A 24,709-nucleotide genomic window follows, 5' to 3' on the forward strand; every position below is an offset into this window, starting at 1 on the left:
TCGATTTGGAATGATGATGTTCTTGAATGCGCAACGAGAACTCTCCCGTTCCTTTGACGAGAAACTTGGGCTTTTAGAAAATTCTTTATGAGACCTTTTTAAGAAACACTAAATTTTTATGGCATAAAATCTTGTAAATGTTTTGGATGGTCGACTTTGAAATATTTGACTACAACTTTGCGGTCTTACTTTTTCAACTTTCAAGTTTCGAGGACGAAACTTTTTAAAAGGTGTGATGATTGTAACACCCACGAATTTTCCGTGTTGGCATTTATAATTTAATTAGCCATTTTATTATTTTATTTGTATTTTAAAACCATTTTTATAAAAATGCGGCTTTACATGTAAAATAATATTAATGTTGATAAAAAAAAATATCCGTCTTAAGTTTGTAGTAGGTCCGGGTTGTATTTTAGGGTAAAATCGACTTAAAATGATAGTTTGAGCCTAAGATAACTTTGGGCCTTCATTCTACTCTTTTCCCTCCACCCATATAAGAGCTTAAACCCTATCTTCTCCCTCCACCATTCATTTTATTTCAGCAACAAACACACAACTACAACACCATTGTTACACAACTTCCACCTCCTTCACTAAAATGGCCATAAAACCTTCGTTTCTTATCGGTTTTCAACGATTTTCGCGCCTATCTCTTCCTCTCCTCGCCCTTCATCTTACTAGGTAAGAAAGATCTTGACTTTCTCTCACCCTTGCTGCTGGCCGTGACTTTATGGCACGATTTTCGAGGTCTTACTTGGGAACTCGTATCTTGAGCTTCCTTTTGGGCAACCGACATGGTTTTGAGTCGGAATCTTGCATTTTGAAGAAATAATGAGGTAACGGTGATGGGTTACTTGGTATTATGTCATTTGTATGTTTATATGTTATGTTTTGTTGTTATAAGCTAGTAATTGTGATTCTTATGAGATTATATGTGTAGTTGTTTAAGATGGATTTATACAAAGTTTTACTTGCTTAAATTGAGTAAAGATGGTATCTTTGGTTTTCTTATGAGACGGGTAATTAGATGTGGTTGTTGTTATATGTCACTAGTATCATTACTTGCTTAAAGTTTCAGTTTTGAGACGGTTCCATTTAGCTTGCTAAAGTTGCATTTCTGAGACTATTTTGGGTGACCCGTGTTGGCCTGGAACCCATCGTATCTGACCAGTGCGACTTCCAATGCCACTGAAAATATGACAGATGGACCGACGTTGAAAAATTAGGTGGTTTAGTCACTTGAATCACTCGATTCGGAGTCCGTATGAGTAAATGGCGCCCGTTTTACCGTTTCAAGTTCTATAAATATATATATCCTTTGTGTATGATGGTTGTTTATGCTTTTTATTCGTATCATGACCAAAGTTTTCCCTTGTTGACTCGTATATGCTTATGGGTGGTTCGGATTTTGGTTTGTTTACGTTTTGCCTCGTGTTCTGTATTAGTTAATTCATTTGTTATCGGTTATTTATACTTTGTTCAAGTAACATGTAAATGAGAAATGAAACGTTTATTCATTACCGTTCATTATATTTTATAGATTGGGTTCACTATAATTTATATGGGGAATTCACATACTTCCTTCTTTTGAGCTTGTTATGTTTTAAATGTTGGATTTCACATGATTACATGGTTGGACTTTGCATGATTAACTTGATGGATTTCCTGTGACTTCAATTATTGGGTTTTTATGACTTGTTTGATGGGCTCATAAATGAGTCGCTTGAGTTGGTCACATTTATCCTGTAGATTTCACATAACGTAAATTAGTCATTATCACTTATTATATTGTATTTAACCGGCATGTTAAATTATAAAATGAAATATTTATTAACATAATTCAAGTATGAGATATTTATTATAAATAGTTACTTGTAGTGAGTCGTATTTTTAATAATGTCTAGTATTGTTCGGTTGTGTGAGTCTTGGTCCTATCGGACACTAGGGGTGAGCCATAGGCCCTCTAGTTACGATATGATCGTCGGGATTGATGTTCCCATCCGTACTTATGGTGAGACGCAAACCATAAGTATGAATGTGACGTTAATAATACCGTCTCTGAGTCTTGGTCCTATCGGATACTAGAGGTGAGCTATAAGCCCTCTAGTTGCGATATGATCGTCGTCCTACCAGGAAGTTGGAGTCTAGGATGTAGTCTTGTGTGTGGTATCTCGGACATGATTTCAAAGTAGCCTCTGAGTCGGATACTCCGTCTACACTTTGTGTTGGTCTTACACTTGTGAGTCGTATTCTTGTAGAAATGCCATAATACCATCATATGTGCTTGACATGCATTTACGCCCTACTTGTCTTTGTTCGCAAGTACGGGTTTGGCCTACTTGTCTTTGTTCGGCAAGTGTGGTTTTGGGCCACTTGTCTTTGTCTTTGGCAAGTGAGTCTTATCTTAGTCTTTCCGCCACTTTCGTGCTGTTCTGGCGATTGGGGTACTCGGTCTCCATGAGTAGTCGAGTCTTGGGTGCGTGTTGTGCTGGCGTACGTCGAATCGGGATGTACATCCGAGAATCTGTAGATTTAGAGTAGGACCGTATCATTATCGTAGTCCTACCCGGGGAAATTATAGTCTAAGAGTAAAAAATGTCTTTCATTATTTGAATGGTTACTTTGGTCATATCTCTTTGAAATATGTGCTCGTGGCTAAGTGGTCGTGTCTGTTTCCTTGTCTTTCTTCTCCATTTATTTTATTGTTGCTTATGCCTTACTTACTTGTTTATTCCATCATTTCTTTTATCCTTGTTGGTTTAAACACGTATGATCCCATGTTTAGTTATAAGTCGATTTACTCATAACTTATCTAATATGATTATCTGTTCATGTTCTTTGTTATGTTCGTTTTGACATAATGTGGCTGGGAGAACCCTGAGTTACTCCCCACTGACTGTGGCTTTCATTTTTACATGAATGACAGGTTTGTGAAGATGCATTTGTGGGGTTTAGACGTGTGAGCTAGCGAGCACCTTGGACTAGTAGTCGGTTTAGTAGAATTGCTTATACTCACCTTTTATCATTTGTCATTCGAGGGGTAAATTTTTCCTCATCTTGACTACCACGTTTGTATAATTTAAATATTTATTTTCGCATTCTCTAGTTATGTTTTAGGTTTTAATGAACCCCCGCTTTAAACGTTAAAAGTTTCAAAAAAATTCCTAATTTCCGCTTGAATTTATAAGTTACATTTTCCGCGTTATAGCGGGGGTTCACAGTGGTGGTGCACTGGTGACTTTCGTAGTATAGGAACTACGCGTTGTGCTGCATTTCACTTGTTTGATTCAATGATTAGGAAGCACTCAACGAATAGATGACTTGATTAGAATTTTCGAAGTTTCAATTGAAAATGGTATCAAGCCAGATGATAGGCTTTGTGGCTGCCTCTTATCTGTTGTGTCCTTCTGGTGTGCCAATATAGAAGATGCTAACAAGGTGTTCTTGGTTGTTTGGAACAATCAAACCCGAAACTAGGTGCATCTATTAGCATGATTAATGCCAAAGGAACTAAATTTGAGACATTGAAGGAAGAGTTCAAGGCTATACTAACCAACACCTAAAGTGATTCTTAAAGACCCTTCTGTAACTGCTTGATTGACATTTGTAGGAAATGGAACCTTGAAGAACGAGCTCACAAGCTTCTGAACTTAGGTGTTGTTTTCGGGTTGTATCCCGGGTTATACAAAAAAGTCGGTAATGAGTGGAGCTTGAATGTTAGGTCGTCACTATCAGTTGATGCATCTCAAACGGCTTTTGAAGAGTGGATGACAAGCCTGTCTAATGTTTTAGAGCGCCAAGAAGCATTGCCGGAGTTATTTTCAGCTTATATAGGTGCAGGAATAACTCATAAATTCTCACAAGGTCGAGCTAGTGCTTTTGCTTCTCATGTAGAGGAGTTGAAAGCACCATTTAGGCTGAGTGAAGATAGAGCATATTGTTTTGTAGCTACTCGAGATGAACTAGTATCATGGGTATAATCTCGGGATTCATCTCTGGCATTAACTGCTTAATCTGTGAATAAGCAGTTGATTATACTTTTGAGATTTTGTAGGGTGCAATATTTTTTCAGCAAGTATTATAGAATGCAAATTGAATGTATCTTATTATAATGTTGTTCAGACTAAAATAGAGTAAAGGGCATTGGATGAACTTTTAAATTGACATTCTGACCTTGTTGCCGCTTGGTTTACTATATGAATTTCTAATGTTCAAGTAGTTTTTTGAATCGACAAAAGTAAGTATGTTTACTGTCAATATATTACTGTTAACGAAAATGACTCGTCTTGAAGTAAATCGTCTAATGATTAAAATAGGATGAGTATTATGCAACCAAAATCATACTATTGAAGTGTCAATGCTACAAATGTTTACAGAATATGAGAATGACAACTTTTTGTCACGTCATTTTTATAGTAACATGCGAGATGTAACTGAATATATTAGATACAATGTCAAAATTGAACAATTTTGATGATTTGTGCATACAACAATCATTAAGGGTGGTGGATGGTGGCTGCCGCCTTCCGCCTTCCAGGTTAATGGTTGTAGTTTGAGAGAGTAAAGTGTAAAAGAAGAAGAGAGAGAGAGACTGAAAAGGGTATTAAAATAAAATCATTAAAATAAAAGAATATTATGATCATTTACGTCCATAAATGAGTAAAACTCGTACATAAATGAGCACCACCCTTTATGTAATTGAAGACGCCTGCAACTCTACAATTCTACAATTCTACAATATCCTCGTATGCTTTTAAAACCAACAGAAATTCACCAAACTATAACCACCTCCAATTCCCCTTTTCAATTATGCAGACAGGAAAAACAAAAACATAACGCACATATTCGGCAATTGTAAATAAATACTTGTGTAACGCGGACTTACAGATTAATTGTTTTGTGATTCAGAGAAACCATGGCATCTCTGAAACAACCACTCTCATCATCTTCGTCATCATCATCATCATCATCATCGTCAACACAATCATTCACCACAAAACTAATCCTCCTTCTGTCACTTCTCCTCTTCACACTTGCAGCTTTTGCATTTGTACTTCAATGGCGTGGTGGTCTTACAGACCCTTCTACTCGTTACTCTTCTCAAGATCATACTTTTCCTGGCATGGAAACCTCTGCTCCTGCAACTACTACTCCTTCTTCTGTACATCGTTCTTCTTCTTCTGATTGTGGGCCCCTTTTCGCACATTCTTCTCCTTCTTTTCCGTATTCTCGTGATTGGAAATTCCAATTTCACTCCGATCTTAAGCCCAAGGTATCATCTTTTTCGAGTGATTTGAAATCTGGGTTTTTGTTTGTTATTATCTCATTCCAAGTGGGTTTTCATGGGTTTGGTTTGTTGTTCAATTAGATAGATCGGTTTGTTTGAATATAATGTTTGAAATTAATTTTGATTTATTCGGTTTTATCGCGAATATATGTAAATGTTAGATGAACAAAGTTTTGGATTGATCATGATACGTGAGAATGCTGTAATGGTCTATAAACCGTCGTTAAGTTCCTATACTTGTGCAATCTATACCATTGTTGATTGTTGCCTGCTATTTTGGGAGTTTGATATTTGTAGCTGTTAACTGTTATAATAATAATATTCTCCATGAATGGGGGGATGCTTGATGGAATCAACAAGTGATATTGACCGCACATCGGCTGTCAGTTATAGAGTAACAGCTCAGGCTATTTTACTTGTTCAGATTGCTATCACTACAAGTACCTCAGCAAGCTTGGATCAGATTCTTCCATGGATGTTTTATCACAAGGTTATTGGGGTTACCACATTTTACCTCTTTGTAGAAGGAAAGGCTGCATCTCCCGAAGTTACAAGAGTCTTGGATTCTATCCCAGTGAGTTTTACCCTCACTTTCATCATTTGTGATGGTGAACATGTAATGATTGTATAATTCTTTTTTTGATGAATAACTTATGCATGTTTGATTTTCAGGGTGTTAAAGTGATATATAGAACAAAGGAGCTTGAGCAGCAACAAGCTAGAAGGTGCTGAAGCCCTTATCTTAGCACCTGCATTTTGTTTTGAATTTAAGCTAATTTCCAATAAATTGACCGTCTTTCTCGTTTTTAACCTGCAGTCGGATATGGAATGAAACATGGCTGGCAAGCTTCTTTTACAAGCCATGCAATTATGAGTTATTTGTGAAGCAGTCACTTAACATGGAGATGGCAATCGTCATGGCAAGGGTAGGAAAATCATTTCTTTCTTAGTACTGGACCTCCTATAATCATATTCTGATTTTGGGTGCTGTATGTGTGTTTTAGAATGATGGCGTGGATTGGATACTTCATCTTGATACAGATGAGCTAATACATCCAGCTGGAACACGGGAGTATTCATTGAGGCAGTTGCTACTTGACGTTCCTTCCAATGTCGACATGGTTGTTTTTCCCAACTATGTGAGTAATGGTTGGATTCTTATAAGGCTTCTTTGACGGCGTCTCCTATGGACATATTGTCTCTTTGATAGGAAGATATATACTTTTTCTTTATACACATCCATACCAATTGGTATTTTTTTTCTTGTTCAGGAAAGTAGTGTAGAGCGTGATGATATCCAAGATCCTTTCAGTGAGGTATATTTAATTGGTTGACTTTTATAATACTACTTTTACTTATTATTTAGTACGGTTTCCCAGAATTTAGAAAGTCAGAAGTAGCTTATGTTAGACTCTAATAAGCCCAGTTATGCATGTTCGGTGTCTAGACTGGATTTGCTTACCTTTTGTCTTACCTGACAGAGTTTTCTGTGTCAAATGCTGCATGCCTTTTTGTTTCATATGAAAGGAACTCTTTTCTGGATTCCTACTATCTGCATTTAGTTGATATTGGCTGAGACTTTGGACTTGGCATTTGGCAGTTGTATATTTCAAAACACTTTCTAACTATTGCCACTTTCTGACATATATAGAGCATTGCCTTCTGCCCCGAGTTTTTATACAACATAGATGCTCTAGAGATGTTACTTTCGATGTTATTTGGATTTTCTAATTTCATGTTGCCCCCTTCCAAAACTATATTTGATCAGTTAAAATTGTATAGAGTAACTACACCAATTCAAACGAAGAAGAGAAATAAAAATACATGGAGTTTTTGGGTATCCAGAAAATGGGTTGTCAACATTGTGACACAGTTTTACTCCTTGTTTCAATACAAAAAAAAGAGGAGGGAAGGATAGGGTAGTGGGATGGATGGGAGGATAGAGGGAATAGAGCAAAGGAGTTTCCTCCCACATCTTTCTGATGTTGGAGGGATTTTAGTTTGGCTACTAGGAAAAAAAATGGATGCGTCCATTTACCTCCCCACCGAAACCCTTCTTTTCAACTTGCTAGACATTGGAATTTGTCCCCGTCTGTCTCCCTCCAAATGTTATTCATCCAAAAAACGGTTAAAGGAACAAGATACAACGACATTACCCTAATGCCTCAAGGACTCCTGTGTTATGCAAGGCAAGGAGGTCGAATGTATGCAATTTTACCCCTATGTTAGAAAACACAAGGACATTTTCGAAGGACCTAGAATGAGATTGCGACGAGAAGTAAATCGTTATGGCCGCTGCTCCACAGTATCAGAAGGATCTAGAATGATAATTCCGTTGTGTTCTAACGCCAAATTATAAAGTGTCTTTGGCTACATCGGATATACAACTTTTAAGCAGTAGGATATTCATTAAAAAGTGAGTAGAGCTACTAATTGTTTCCCTGCTGGTCTGTAAAGGGGAAGGTTGCATTAGTCTCATTTATTTTGCTATGCAATTTGTTGCATATGAATTAACTATTCTTTTGTCTGCTCATGCACTGTGATTGCTCACATTCTGTCTTTTTTGAAAAACAGGTGTCCATGTTTAAGAAGAATTATGACCATCTCCCTAGGGATACATACTTTGGGATGTACAAAGAAGCAACTCGGGGAAATCCAAATTACTTCTTAACATATGGCAACGGGAAATCCATTGCTAGAGTTCAAGACCACCTGCGACCTAATGGTGCGCACAGATGGCACAATTACATGAAGACCCCAAAGTATGATAATGTTGTTTTTTTATTGAAACATTTTTCTTTATATTTTATTTTTGTTAGTATCATGCACTTTGATTTTATGTAAGTTTCATTAATTTATGAGGTGGATCGGTTAAGCACTTAAGCCAACTTTGATACCTCTCCATACCCAACACCTATCAAAGGTCTGAACATTAAACCAATGCTTGCTGGGTTGGTTAATGAGGAAGTTTGGCTTGCTCCGGGTATCAAAACCTTTCTCCAGAAAAGAGGTATCAAGCTGGTAGCATAGACATGTCCCAACAACCAGTCAACCATGAGCTATAATGGATATAGTTAGGAAAAATTTGCTTGTTGAAGTAGCTAATAATCAGCTTGTTGATGATGCGGTATAGTCGTATAGGTTATTGTGAATTTTTCAAAGGGATCAAATTAGATATTATTTGTGTAGGGGTATTTTAGCTTATCTTATTGGGGGAGGTATTTTGTCTTTTTTTTTGTAAGTTTTCTATTTATCTTATTTATGATTTTCTGACATATTTATACTCGTCTCATATGTAGTGAAATAAAATTCGAAGAAGCTGCTGTTTTACATTATACATACTCAAAATTTTCAGACTTGACATCTAGACGTGATCGATGTGGATGCAAGCCCACGAAAGAGGATGTGAAGCGTTGCTTCATGTTGGAATTTGATAGAGCGGTGAGTTTTGAAATAATTTAATCTTTACTATAAATTTACATTTAATATCCCTTTTCTACTAATGCTGCTGTCTATGTGACTGGAAGTATTGTTTCCTGTTGAGAATTCATAGCACTCCTAAAATAATACTACCTCCTATTGAAGGTGAACTTCTCTATTTCATTTTTCGGATTATTCAGGTTTGCTTCCCTATTTCCTTATTTGGAAGCTTTTGTGTGGTCCATATTACTCCCTTAATCCAAGTAGACAAATGAAAGGGGAAGTTCACCTTGAATAAGAGGGAGTATTGATTTCATCCATTTATAACCTACGTTTACAAAGATAATCTAGGATGGTACAAACATTGTAGTACTCAAGTATCTTGGTTGTACGTGTATGTTGGAGAGGACTAATGAAGTACATGTACGAAGAGAATGTACCGGATTTATGGATGTACCATAAGCTCGCAGATTCATTATAGTCAATTCCTTAAAACGGAATATTGATTGATTTTATAGTAGAGAGATCTCTTCAGTCAGAGGGTGTACTCAAGTTCATTGGTTGCTGCTAATTTTGCGGTGAATGTTTGCAAATTCTGCTAAAACCTGTATTTGTAAAACTCTATTCATAACGGAGCTGTTTCGTGATGCGGGTGTATGCCTAAACACCCTTAATGTTCCCTTGCATTTCTCTTTTTTTTATATGTGAGATCTAATTTTTCCAACAGTTACTTCTTCCTAGTGACTGATGTTTTCTTTTACTAATGTGCATACCCCATCTTTTTACTTTTGAAAGACCAAAACTTGAGATTGAAATCAAATAGCCTTCATATTTGACTTTTAATCATCAATCTGTAAATTTCAGCTCCCCAGTCATGCCATATTTGGAATTAGTCAGTTGATATCTCATTATAGATTCTTCTTTGAAACTCCTAGCAAAATAGACAAGCATATTAACATTTCATAAAGGTCAGGATTACATTACCCTATCCTCATTATTTTTACGAATTATTTGGATCCACAGTGGGTATTTTTACTTTTTAGTTAGATTCATAGCAAACTATGTGACTTCGTTTTTCTACATATGTGTATGTATGCACGCAATACAAAACAGGGAGGATAGCGGGCACTTAAATTTCTATCCAAAACCTGTTGAGAATCAAGTTATCATGTCAACCACGTCATTCCATGGAATACCATGATGGTTCTCGAAGCACTTCAGATTTGATAAACTTAGAATGTCCATTTTATTTAAGTGTGTTGATTGAAAATTGAAGTAGACAAATTTAACTTTCAGATTACCTTATTAGCATAAGATTCAAACAATTGTGTAACTTGTTCAGTTTAGTAAGCGTGAGATTGTGCAGTTTTAGTGGTAACTTTGTGAGTTGTATCAGATTATCTCAGGCTTATACTATATTTCGACTTTCGAGTATCTTAGCTGCTTAGCAATACGTTTGAAGTTTACGTGACATAATAACTCCCAAGATTGTACATCCCTGAGATTGAGTTAATTTGTCTTTTTATTAGAATTTCATGATCAATTTGTAACTTATATGCATGGTTTGGAATCTTGGTATCGGTAGTAGTCGCGGTACAAATTGTCTTTAATCGGCGGTCGCGGATGAATCACGGTGAATCACGGTGATTTCTCGGGCGATATCTCGTATCAGTTGAGTGAAAATCCGATACAATAAAACTCGGCCGAGATTTTGAACCATGCTTATGATGAAAGCATCCATTCAGGTTTTAAGTGCTCAATTACGCAACATGTTATCTTCTTGCAATTTTTTGCTGCTGACTTAATTATGTAGCCAGCTAACTATTTAAAAAGATGTACGTTGTAATTGATTCCAGTGATAAAAATAAATCGTTGCTTTCCCATGAAGTTGCCTTTTTAGTAGACATTGTCTCATTCATGGTTTACTTCCTTATGACAGGCATTCATAATTGCTTCAACTGGTACTGAGGAAGAAATGCGGAAGTGGTAAATTTCGAATTACATTCCTTTTTATATGTTGTTACCTAAATGAATATGATGCTGTGTGTCATAACTTATAAATGACTCCTAATTTTGATTGTTGCTAGTTGCTACATCTCATTTGTTTCTCAAGAAATAACTTAAATTGCTTAACATATGGTTGTAGGTACCAAGAGCATGTTGTATGGGGAGACAAAACTCTAAACCTGAAACTTCTAAGGAAGGGCATACTAACTCGCATTTATGCTCCAATGGTACGCTCTCTTATTACTTCCCAATATAATAAGTCGTCTTTTGCAAACATAGACAGACGTTGAAGAAAATCATTTAGACTTTGGAATTTGTTATACTTAATCCGATTATCAGAATTCTTAGGATTTCCTTTTGGGGAAAAAACAGATGGAAGTACTCTACCCTCACACATCAATGACATCATCATCTTTTTTCAAATTCATCACTGTTGATTTTTATTGGCACTTTGGTAATTCGCGAGTTCAAAATTTATTTAAAAAGGAATGGTAAGAAACTAAATTAACGGCCGAATGTGAAAAGCGGTAAAAAATTGTAGAATTGGAGGAAATAGTATTTAGATAAAGCTTAAGGGATAACAACATGATATGCAGCGACCTTTGCTTCCATTCTCCCTAAAAGTGGCAAAATTACTTGAGCACTTGACCAAACCCGAACAGACTTGAAACGACAAACGACTTGTTTGAAGTGATAATGAGTATAGCCACAATCAAATTAACTGAATTGGGTCGTCGCTTTAGTGTCCTATAATCTGAATGCATTTGCCAAGTCTATTCCTTGTTTCCCTTTTGAAGGGAAATTGCAACTTCAAAAAGTTTCCCGTTGTTGGGTGCTGGTTGTATAGTTTTGTTTTGTTTTGTTTTTTTTTTTGTTTTTGTTTTTGTTTTTGTTTTATTATTATTATTATTATTATTTTTTAAATATTGTTTTGTACCTCATCAGGTCATCGTTCAGGGTTTGAGAGAATCAGGTCTTTTCACTTCTGTTATTTCATCTGCATCTACAACTCTCTCATCGAACTTAACCCGATCAGATCAATCTGTTGCTTTGTCAAGAAAAATTGGTAAAATGACAGACTCTGAGGCAACTATGAGGAAAGTTCTGGAGGTTGCTGACCTTGCTGCTCATGGAACAGCAGTCCCACCATTGTCGCCACCTGGTCCAGATGACAATGTTTTACTTGAATTGTGGTAATGTTGGACAGGAGAGATTCTTCACATTACATAACTGATTTTTCCCCATCATTGCCCGAGCGCTTTGTCCAATGGGAGATGGCAAGATACAGGCGACATATTCTTTGTCCCCTTCATTTTCTGGACCCGTGTTGAAGCTTAGTCCAGGATCTGGGTCTGATATTCTGTACAGAAAGGGTTTTTGTTGTACTAGGGGTACACAATGTAGAGTTGGCACCTTTGATATATATATTTAATTCTCTGAACGATTTGGTCCGTGGGCTTTATTGTGCTTCTCTATTTCTGTGCCGGATCCATTATTTAAAATCTCATATCCAAACTCGGTGTTTAAAAATCTGAACATATCCATTATTAGTCCATTCATTCTCGAACTTAATTTGACCTAGTTGTTTAAAAATGTTGGTCTCACTAGACATGAAATTTAAATTTATGCCTAATAAGATACAAGTAACATTTTATCTTTTGGGTTTCAGATAAGGTTGTAGATTGTATGTGGTATGTATTATACAAAACATATAATGGATGCCGTACGAATTACAAAGTTTAGGATATGACTTGAGTTTGGATTTGGGTCATTAAGTCCAGTCTAATGCTATCAATTATCATCTTTAGTTACTTTCTTTGTCTCGGTAAAAAGTTATAGATTTTTGTTTTGAAGTCTATTATTCAATAGTTATCTATTTCCATTTCGGGAGGTTTTTTTGGGTTATCTTGTATGTGTTGGCGGACTCGTCAAACTGTAGACCACGCCACCCACGCGCGCACCCACGACAGCGGTGACACTCGACCAAGGAACTCTCAGGAGGGCACATCATGGGTTTGATATCGATCTGTAAAGCTCAGCAACCGGTGAAAGGTTGAAATGAGCCTTCAATTAGGATTCGCTACTAAATTATTATGGAAATTTGAAAATTGTTCGATCCAACTTTATGTTTTGTCAGAATAAGGACAAACCATAATTGACATGAACATTAAAGATGGAGATTTGTTCCCCATAACATTCTATGTTAGAATGACTTCGTACGCTAATGAAGACGGACATCCAGTATTCAAGAGATTTGAGAAAGGGGTGAGGGTAGTATTGAGAAGCTCATTAATTGAACACCCAACCCCCCGCTCTCTAAAGCACCTTATACTAATTGATTGGGGTTTGAAAGATGTGATTGACTTTATCGATATAATGCATGAATGAAACATCCGCTGTCTTATTCCTAAAATGTGAAAATTACTACGTCGGTAAGAGTTAACCAAGCAGATTAGAGGGTCGAAGTTAAGATTTACACCGATTGCATGCGAATGCAAACAATATACAATAATGATACAATAAATGCATCAATAAATGAAAAGAGGGAAAGGATAGATAAATAATAAGGCTAGTAGCTGCTGATATAAACGATAAATAATAAGTGAATAATAATTAAACTCGCAAAGCGTGACTGAAAACAAAGGAGAAAGGCATAAATAGGCAAGTAGCCTCTTAGAAGAGGCACACCAGATGGTACGTTCCTTCTAAGAGGTGCGACTTTTGCTGCGATTCTTCTAGGCACCTAGCCTTCTTTAATAGCCTACTTAAAATTCGGATCTTAAGATTAGGAAATCGTAGAAGCCATATCTAGACTATATTATATGAAAATGCAATACAAAAATACAAAATATATGACACAAAATATGGGTTAATACACCCACAGACTTACATGTTAGTGTTGCATCGATTTTTAGTTGTTACTCAGTATTTTATGTGGTGAGAGAGTGCCTTTGGTAAACTAAACATTGATTAAATTAGATTAAATAAGTAAGAATGCACTTGGTCAATTGGGTCTCCTGTCCATGCATGATGACGGTTCCTAATATGAATCAGATTTACGTGGTCGAATGATCGAAGCACGTAGTGTCGGTGAGCTAGGTAGCACGGACAATTCTCCTAATCAGCCGTCCCGTGTCCGACACCGTGTCAGACACCGACACTCCTCGGACACACGTCGAAACGTGTCGGACACCTATAAAGCCGTGTCTAACTTTCTACATTTATTCGGCCACGTGTCCGACGCGTGTCCATGGTATTTTGGCCGTATCCGACGCGTGTCCATGATATTTGGACATCATTTGGGGTGAATGATGTTCTTAAGCGTGAAATGAGCTGTCGAAAGAGATTTATTAGAAGATTCGTTTGGATGGTAAGTGAAAATGAGTTATAATCAAGGGCAAGTTTTACCTTCACTTATTTAAATTTAATATCAAATACTTTTATAAAAATAAAATCGAACGTTTATAATTATAAAATATATATTTTATTAAATTTAAATAACGTGTCTCATGTCCTAAATTTCATGAGATGCCGTGTCACGTGTTTGTGTCGTGTCCGTATCCTTTTTGGTGCTACCTAGTTGGTGAGTAAGAACACAGTTTAGAATGGAGAGAGAGAGAGAGAGAGAGGGGATAAGAGGATTCGGTGTGTCTTGAATGTGAGACCCAACACCTCTATTTATTACATAAAAGAGGAGCTAAGGACGAGAAATAAAGCGTAACTGGCTGTGCGCTCCTTTAAAAAGCCGCAGTCCTTGTTGCGTCTTTTTGTTAGAGGCGTTCTCCTGTAATCAGAAAACGTGTGTTTGGGGATACTGAGGAGAAGTGGATGAATGTTTATCTTTGTAAATCTATTAAAGGAAATGACGTAATTGGTAGTAACATGATTAGTGTGTTGATGATTATATTAGTCCCATGCTTATTTAGTATGATAATACCTCACATGATTAATACTACCTCCAATTCCATATTTTTTCCCCTTGTTTGTAGGCACGGGAATTAAGGAGAGGAATAAAATAAGAGTAAAAAGTTGGGTGGGGTTTGGTGGTTGAAGAGAGGAATGAATAATTATGAGTTAAATAAGGTACTGTGGGGCCAAAACGTTAAGGAAAGTAATAAAATATGGGTAAAAGAGTTGAGTGAGGTTTGGTGATAGGAGAGAGGGATGAATAAAATAAGAGTAAAAGTTTCCAAAATAAGAAAGGAGAAGAAAACCTGAATAATCCGTTTTAGGAAATAGGGAAGAAAATAAAGAATAAGAGGGAGTATGTTTATTTATTGTCTGATGAACTCACATGACTTAATTACTCACTTCATCTACAATCAACATTATATACATGCTGATATTATAATTTTTTTTCTTTTTTTTTTTTGGCACGATGCTGATACTTTTGTTCTGCATAACCTAGGTCGTTGATAGAGGGTCGTTCGGTTATCCCACTAAATTAGGCTTGTTTATTAATGGTGTTACAGGAGACTTGATGTCATACCCCGTGTTTTCTAGTAGTGCACTCGGCCGAGTACAACAGAATACGCGACCGAGTGGCACTCTACTGGACCAAGTATAGCGACCAAGTGCCCTATGGGAGTTAACCATCTTCTGATTGTGTACCACTCGGCCGAGTGGCTGGTGCACTTGATCGAGTGCCACCAAGCACTCGACCGAGTGTACGGGCTCAGACGCAGTTTTGGCGAGTTGGGCTCCGTTGTTGGGCTAGGTATAAATAGCTTCTTTGTCAGATTTCCTTCATTTCCACAAACCTAAACACCTCTCCTCTTATCCGAACCAACCTAAAAATCCCTCAAAATCCTCCACAACCTTATCCTTAAAGATTATAACCATACCTTTGAAGATTTGGTGTTCAAGCCCTCACCTTTCATTTCTTTACATTTGTAAGTCATTAATTATACTTTTCCTTTATTTATTTTGTTAGTAAACCCTAGATTTTGGGAGAGCTGTCTTATAGGGATTTATTTAGGATTTTGGTTAATTAAGTGGGTTAATTAAGGGTTAATTAGTATTACTAATATTGTAGGATGTATTTGTGATAGTTATTATATTAATTGTTGTAGGAGGAGACTTCCTAGAAGAGCCCTTTTAGCGTGCTTGCCTTGTTGATTGGAGATTTGCAAGAGGTAGGGTTTTGTTACTCCGTTTTAGTAATATGGTTGTTTATATTTGTGTTATTTACCATGAATTCCATAATACATGTCACAATTGCATTATAATATATATTAGTTAGGAATTTAATGTTGGTTGCATACTAGTATTGGAGATTTATCATGATATGTTGGTGAGTAAGTGGTATTAACTTCATATTGTCATTTGGGGTTGTATTATAACATGCAAAAGAGGGAATTGTTGATTAGCGAGTTGGCTTAATGATGAACATGTGCATTCATGTCATATTATGATTCATGATTATTTGGAAAGGTAAAATTGGCATTTACTGTATGCATTGATTACTTATGTGGTGATATGAGGAGATTGGTGGTCGAGTATTGGTATGTTGTGTTGGGTTGTTGAGGAGACGTAAGACAGATCGGGAGACCATCTTATACGTGGGTCGCCTCAGAGTTTCCCACTCCAAGAGGGACGTGCACGTTTATGACTTGAGTATGGAGGGACTGTGTAGTGTCACAACGTCTGGCACGGGTCCGATTAGCGCCCGGGCACAACACTGTGGGCGTGTCCCTAGTGTCTTTTACGGACCGCGGTCCGGATATTGGTGGCACCGTTACGATGCCGTCACCGGGTTTGTTTGGAGGTGTGGTGATTGGAGGACACTTATGTTATCATATTTCATTTATGTATATCATACTTACATTTCATATTGCATACACTTATATTCATAAGCACTCATATTATTGAGACTGACCGTAAATGTTCTCAAATATATGTGGTGAACCATATGATATTTTCGATCATATGGGGAGCAGTGGCTTGACATATAGTTTGAGCATGTTGATTAGTCGGGGATTAGAGCTGTAACACCCCCATATACCAAGGAGTCTTAACAAGACCTTCCCTAGCATATAAGGGCGTTACCATCTCGGTTGCCCGAGGACAGTAATAATCAAATGTCGATAAAAGAACAATTAATTTATATTACAAGTGATTACTAACAACAGACGATATGAAAAGATACAACTCAAAACCACTATCTACTATGTGAACTACTTCTGTTGTGACTCGTGATAGACTCGTCCCTTCAAGCACCCAACTATGATCCAAACGACAACCTGCTCACCATAGTGGATCACGGCAGACACAATAGAAACAAACAACAAACAAAAGCACACAAGGTCAGTAACTGAAATAACGAACATACAAAACAGACACACACAAGCACAACAACACACACCACATCTCCTCCAACCAACCACCATCACCAACTGTCCACTGGACCAGCCCTGCCAGTGGGGGACCGCATCCGTTCCCACCTAAGCCCCGCTTATCAATCCGAGCGATAAACCCATGTCCATTAATGTGCACATCCCCTTCCGTGGCGGGTTCCCACAACAACAATTATCAAAACAACACACGTCCAACCAGTTACCATAATCAACCAAGAATACTGACGCTAAACCAACCAAACAACATTAACAGACTCTCTAGATAAACAACAGTACTGAGTAGGCGAACCTACTTTAGCAAACCGCCGCGATTCCGCGTCCGATCACATGGTACCAACCAACCAAGCAACACACCTATACAAACAGTACAACCATCTATCACTACCACTACAAACCTAACTGAAAACAACGATGACGATGATGGTGATGATAATATACCTACGCATAGCAATCCGGCGTCAAGACCGCTACCCGACTCAAGCAACCCATCCCCATGGTGTAAGCATCCTCAAAGAACCCCAAGGAAAGGATTAAGTTGAAGGAGAAAGAGGGTTACGGCATCTAGGTTTAGGAGAAGAAGTGCGGAAATGATTTGGGGTTTCACGATTATCGATTTATAATTCCCCGCTGCAAATCCGTTACTCGATCGAGAACTACTACAATTATAGGCAATAACAACGCCCCATTAACAACGTATATTAACGCGTTAAACGAATTAACGTTGTTAATTGGATTTTCTAATTGCCGGGATGGGTACGAAATGTTTTAACAACGGGTATTTAATCAAAACCGTTGTCGTAAGTTATAACAACGGCTGTATTTTAAACACCGTTGTCATATGTTTTATACTAAAACAACGGTTTATGGATTTTTACCCGTTGTTATATCTATAACAACTAGTGTTTAACCAAAATCGTTGTCGTAAGTTATAACAACGGCTCTATTTTAAAAACCGTTGTCATATGTTTTATACTATGACAACGGTTACTGTGTTTATACCCGTTGTTATAGATAAAACAACGGTTATTTAACATTAACATCATAAAAAGCGTTGTTAATAGTTTCCATGTATAGAAAACATAATATAGCTAGAAACACAAAACCTTTTGTATTCCCTTTTACTTTAAACACAAACTGTTAATCTCCTCCCCGTCCAAACTCTCCCTCGCCATCGACAATCGTCCTCCTCGTCGTCAACATCGTCTTTCCCTCGCCGCCCTGCCTCGTTGTCGCATCTATTTATCTGCAGGTATATATCTGATATTATAATTCAATTTTTTTTTGCTTTGTTCGATGATTGAATTCAATTTGAATGTTATAATTCAATTTTTTGATGGTTTTATGATGGTTGAATTGATTGGTATAATTCAATTTTTTTGGTTGTTCTTCCTGATTAGGGTTTTAGGATTTATGATCATTTACGGTTGTTCTTCCTTATTGAAAGTACTGCTAAATCACCTCTGGTTGTTCTTATTTACTTCATCTATTTACTTGCTCCATCTGCTATTTCATTCATATGGCTAAATCTGCTATTTCATTCATATATGGCTGTGCGTGTAATGCTCTGTATAAATTACAATCAAAATAACAAATAGACAGAGTCTAAATTACTATCCATCATGCATGTGCGTGTAATGCTCTGTATCCAGTTGCTATTCTTTGCTGACAGTATAGTTGCTGATTTATCTTTGCTGACAGTATAGTTGCTGATTTATCTTTGGTAATAAGGATCTCAACCTTATATATATATATATATATATATATATATATATATATATATATATATATATATATATATATATATATATATATATATATATATATATATATATATATAGAGGCCGGATCCGGTGAGGCCGTTAATTATGGTGAGGCGGCCGGCCTCACCAAATTCCTTCAGTAAACTTGGGGTGGACTGATTCTTCGTGGAAAATTCGAATACAATTCCTTCAGCCCAATACTTACCCCCCTCTCTCTATCAAAATATGACAACGAACACATCACCATATCTCATTTTCCTTGAAAATTGTTCATAGATTTCGTCGATTTCCGGGAAAATTCGAATCAACAACAACAATTGCAACGATTTCCTGGAAAATTATTCATACATTTTATCAAAACAACATACAACAACGCCATTCAAACAATTTCAGAAGAAGATTTTGATTAATTTCGAAGTAAGTTCTCGAAATTAATGCTTGAATTTGATGCTTTTAGCTTCCATTAGCTAGAGTGAGTAGATTCGATGTCATAGATTTGATTTTAGTTGATTTAGCTAAATAGAGCAAAACATTTGTCAATTTGATGAGAAAATGGAAAAATTTCATATATGTTTGTATTATTATTGATTGATTTTGCTAGAGGAGGTAATTTGATTGAAATATGATGCTTTTAGCTTGGATTAGCTACAGTGTGTAGATTTGATGTTGTAGTTGTGGGATTTAGCTCAGCAGAAGAAAACTTGAGCATAATCCAAATTTCATCTCTTTTTTTGTATGTTGAGATGTTGACTACAACGTGACCGCTTAGTTAGCGACCCAAAGAAGTTGTTTTCAGATGACGTAAACATCAAAAGTGCATCGATTGACGGTTATTTTACCATTAAAAGAAGCTCAGTCAGCTCAGTAACTTATTTTGCTTTCTTTCTTTCTTTCTATCATATTCTACCACCGAAGATTAGTGAATAGGGAGTCTTTGGCTCTATTCGAAATGGAAAGTGAGTTGAGATGTTACAAGGTAGGGAAATATAGTTGAAGGTTGGTAGGTTTTGGTTTAACTGTTTGACTGTTCAGAGTTTCAGATATGGTTGGAAATTTGGAATTTCTATCAGCAGGGCGAAACAGTCTGCTAGCTAGATCAATAAAGTAGCCAAATTAGATGCATTTGATTTGTGTGAATAACCAGATACGAATAGAACATTTGAGTGGCATTTGTAGCATTAATAATGTATAACTTGATGGCGAGATTATGTACGATTATAGGGATGAAGCTCTACGGTTCTCCAACTAAAGTGACGGCATTTTGGACTTCGCGGATATTGATACGAATAGAACAACTCCAATCTATTTGTATTCGTCGATTGATGATGAATTGGTGATTGCTTGCGAAGCACAGAAGGGAAATCCAGGAATAATGGATAATGAAAACCATCTCAAGCGTAAGAATGCCCACCAAGTGTTTGTTCAAATGCCGCTAAGAGGTTAGTATGTCAGTTTTTATAGCATTTTTTTTGTGAATCTTATACCTTATTTTGTGAATCCTAGACCTTATTTTGTGAATCTTAGAGCTTGTTTTGTGAAACTAAAAGGCAATATTGTGAAATTGGGTCATAAAATGGTCGAAATCACCTATGTTGCTCTTTTTTTTTTTTATGAATCCTAGACTTTGTTTTGTGAATCCTAAAGCTTGTTTTGTAAAGCTAGAAGACAATATTGTGAAAAATTTGATCATTTTTTATTTTGTGAATCCTAGACCTTATTTTGTAAATCTTAGAGCTTATATTGTGAATGTTAGAAGACAATGTTGTGAAACTTGGTCATAAATGGTCTAAAATCACCTATTTTCCTCCTTTTCTTATTTTGTGAATCTTATGCCCTATTTTGTGAATCCTAAAACTTGTTTTGTGAAACTAGAAGACAATATTTTGAAACTTGGTTATAAATGATCAAAATCACCTATTTTCTCCTTGTCTTATTTTGTGAATCTTATACCTTATTTTGTGAATCCTAGACCTTGTTTTGTGAATCTTAGACCTTGTTTTGTGAAATTAGAAGGTAATATTGTGAAACTTAGTCATAATTGGTTCAAATCACCTATTTTGCTCTTGTTCTTATTTTGTGAATTCTAGAGCCTGTTTTGTGAATCTTAGAGCTTATATTGTGAAACTAAAAGGTAATATTGTGAAACATGGTCATAAATGGTTGAAATTATCTATTTTGCTCTTCTTCTTATTTTGTGAATCTCATACCTTATTTTGTGAATCTCATACCTTATTTTGTGAATCTCAGAGCTTGTTTTGTGAAATTTGGTCATCATAAGTGGTTAAAATCACTTATTTTGCTCTTTTTTTTATTCGGTGAATCTCAGACTTTGTTTTGTGAATCTCAGACCTTGTTCAGTGAATCTTAGGGCTTGTTTTGTGAAACTTGGTAATCATAAGTGGTTAAAATCACCTTTTTTGGTCTTTTCCTTATTTGGTGAATCTCAGACCTTATTTTATAAAACTCATACTTTATTAAGTGAATCTTAGGGCTTGTTTTGTGAAACTTGATCATCATAAGTGGTTAAAATCACCTATTTTGCTCTTTTCTTTATTCGGTGAATCTCAGACTTTGTTTTGTGAATCTCAGACCTTGTTCAGTGAATCTTAGAGCTTGTTTTGTGAAACTTGGTCATACAATCACTTTTTTTGCTCTTTTCCTTATTTGGTGAATCTCAGACCTTATTTTGTGAATCTCATACCTTATTCAGTGAATCCTAGGGCTTGTTTTGTGAAACTTGATCATTATAGGTGGTTAAAATCACCTATTTTGCTCTTTTCTTTATTCGGTGAATCTCATACGTTGTTTTGTTCCTCAACATGAAGGTGGGAAAAGATCAGAAGCTATATACACAACTATACTAGTACAAATCAAAATAACAAAGTGACAACTATTTCTTTTCAGCGTAGCAGCTAACCAAAAAACGGAAAGTTCCAAGGTAAGGACTAGAGCACACCTCGAGAATCAATTTCTTCAGTCGTTCCTCTAATGGCAGGGGGAGCAGAGATAAGGGAACAACTCACATGATGAAAACTAGTGGAATGATTTAATTATTTTAAAACCAATTAGCTCAAATGGCAGAGCGTTGTGCAATGCACAAGGTGTGGGTTCGACTCTCATGTTGGTTATTTACTGCTATTGTTACTTCAAAGCCTAATAGGTATTTCTCTAGTGGACTTTTGGGTTTTGGCCTTTTCTGTCATGTCCAATTGCACCCAATTTAGATAATTTCTAATATTGACTTTACAAAGGACTCAAAATTGTAATCCTTTGCTCCTTTAGTGGCTCTGCACGCCGTTTTGGCTTATGCACGCCGTTTGTGGACATCTAAGTTTGAGCTTCTTCTACTCATCCTCAATTTTGCACATTTGAGTACGGATTTGGCTAACTCATCCTCAATGTTATTTTATTTAAGTTTAATACACTAGATTCTTAAATTAACTAGGCTATATGAGATTCGAACTCATACCTTTGTGCAAGATTTGCACATTGCTCTCCCATTTGAGCTAATAGCCGTTAAGATATACGAGTACATAACAAAGATTAAATAAGGGGAACCTTAAGCTAATAGCCTTTAGATATGAAACAATGAAAAGCCTAACCTGCGATTGAGTGTCAATGTGATGAACAGCCCTAGATTCATTACCATATGACTCCGTGATTGTAGAACGGGCATCGAGAACGAACTTCGAAAGTCTCTCTCACAAATGCTCAAGTGAGATTCTTGTTACTTTCATTGACAGCCATACAATTATTGCTCCGTCCATAAACGTCTTGTTGTTCGATTCTGAGAATTTAGGCCACATGGATCGCAACTAGGAAAGTCAAAACCACAATTGAATTCATCATAAAACACCAAATATTTGACGACTCATCTTAAATTCGACCTCTTATACTGCCATACGTAGGAACTGTTGAGGCACTTATCACTGGATTAATGTTGTAAGATTCCAAAAGAGTGTTTTAGACGGAAACCTGAATTAGGATTAGGTAATTCAGTTGGCTCTGCTTGACTCCAGGTATGTCCTTAGTCTAGAGATTCTGACATACAGACTCGTCCGATAACTAATCGCAGTAAAACTAGTAGATTCCCATTCTCTGTCTTGTAAGGTACCGGCTGAATCATACTCATATCCTCATTAGGAATGTATATTGGACCATATTTTCTCCAAGTTTCACCTAAATTTGAGGTTACCTGAACAAAGGTTCAGGGAAAAAATTGACAAAAAACAAAAAAAGGCAGAACGATTTTTATCTTGTGAATTGCTGCCTTAGGCACGCCGATATATACAACATTACCCAAGGCTGTTTCCGGAACAAATAATGAAACTTGCGTTGTTGCATTAAATGACTGCTACTTAACAATAAAAATAATCTGCAACAACCATTTAATGAATCATTCTCCGACCTTTTGTGCTAACAACCATTTTAAAATACTTGTGTTTGTGTCCATTAAGAAAGACTTATTCATAGGAAAATTACACACCTGATTTCTGTAGGGATGCACAAACTCTGATGTCAGTTCAACATATTTACATTTCATGACTCCAGCTGGGCCACCTTTAAACCCATACATTGTGCTTCCTTTTGTCCTAGGCTCTGCAAGTAATCAAAGGCCAAAAGAAAAGAAGCGAATAATAACTTTTCGGCCCCAATCCCAAAGTCTTTAAGTGTACCCAAATGCATCATAAAACACCGAGTATCTGTGAGACCGTTGTACAGAGTACAACAGGGTTTTATAATACTAACTTTTACATCTCATTTATTGATAGCAATAAAAACGTTGTATGGGCTTACAAGGCCGTTGTACATTGTACATCTCTCTAACAGGATAATTTGTGATCATGAACATATGAATGTTCATGACCACAAATTGCATGTGATGAAAGATACAAAAATTGCAGTGGGAAGGTTGTAGATATAATCACCAAAAATTCCGCAAATGACATTGTGACCACCAGGAGCCTGTCCACCAGAAAGCACGACTCCAATTTTCAAACTTTGATCTGCCTTAATTTTTGACGACCCACTAGGCACCAGAGAAGCTGAAGGCTGCCCAAACAGATTCAGGAAAAGTTTTGCAATCTCATCCGAGATCGCGAGAATCGGAATCGGGATATAGTCATTGATCATTCACTAAGTATCCATTTCAATTCATATAGAATGAAAAGCAAGAATTATTTGGAAGTCAAATGAACTTTCACAAAGAGAACACAAGGATCTGATAAACTCAATACTTGGTCACTATGATAGACTTATGTTCGAAGGGTCAGGCATGAGTAGTGCATACAGCTTACCCAAGTGTCAGACTTCGTTATTTTATGAAAAATTGTGAAGTTTTTTTGATGTACATTTGAAAACATCTTTGTAAACATTTACAATAACACAAGAAACAAAAATAATCACAAATAAAGTTGAACCTACTAATTTTGTGAACCATTGATCTAATTCTTAAGCTACGGCTTGTAAGGCTGTTTGATTTATCTAAGCTTGGGCATGATTTTGTGAACCTTGTGCATGTTTTTTGTGAATCTTGGACCTTATTTTGTGAATCTAAGACTTGATTATTTTAAAAATATATAAAAAAAAAGCAGAAAATATGGGAAGTATTGTTTGAGACTTTAATGCACTACACCACTACGCCCCATGGAAATGATACATGTGGCGACGTAGCAGGAGTGCATTACCCGTGCTTGTTCCTCACAAGGGGCAAAAGAATCGCCAGCTCTGTAAAAAGGAACCCGAACCCTTGACATCCTGTTGTTACGAATAGGTCTGCTTGAGACAGTTGACATCCTGTTGTTACGAATAGGTCTGCTTGAGACAGTTGATTCAAGACGAGGCTCATCTGTTGAAGGTAGTGGGCCGATAAAGCTCTG

General features: G+C 36.5%; 1 protein-coding gene and 1 long non-coding RNA gene across 2 annotated transcripts; both read left to right on the forward strand.

Moving 5' to 3' along the window:
• The first annotated feature begins 543 nt into the window (after window positions 1-543).
• LOC141605476 (uncharacterized) lies at window positions 544-4,153 on the forward strand. Its single transcript, XR_012526370.1, has 2 exons — window positions 544-836; window positions 2,927-4,153. It is a non-coding gene; the product is annotated as an uncharacterized LOC141605476 (long non-coding RNA).
• A 569-nt stretch (window positions 4,154-4,722) lies between these two features.
• On the forward strand, window positions 4,723-12,165 carry LOC141609787 (glycosyltransferase-like At2g41451). Its single transcript, XM_074428583.1, has 11 exons — window positions 4,723-5,272; window positions 5,712-5,861; window positions 5,960-6,012; window positions 6,105-6,213; window positions 6,292-6,426; window positions 6,559-6,603; window positions 7,862-8,049; window positions 8,587-8,728; window positions 10,647-10,693; window positions 10,854-10,941; window positions 11,660-12,165. The coding sequence occupies exons 1-11, from the start codon at window positions 4,916-4,918 to the stop codon at window positions 11,909-11,911; spliced, it is 1,566 nt and encodes a 521-aa protein (XP_074284684.1). The 5' UTR covers window positions 4,723-4,915; the 3' UTR covers window positions 11,912-12,165.
• Window positions 12,166-24,709: the final 12,544 nt, after the last annotated feature.

This window comes from Silene latifolia, chromosome 1, assembly GCF_048544455.1.
Source record: "Silene latifolia isolate original U9 population chromosome 1, ASM4854445v1, whole genome shotgun sequence".
Classification (NCBI taxonomy): domain Eukaryota; kingdom Viridiplantae; phylum Streptophyta; class Magnoliopsida; order Caryophyllales; family Caryophyllaceae; genus Silene; species Silene latifolia.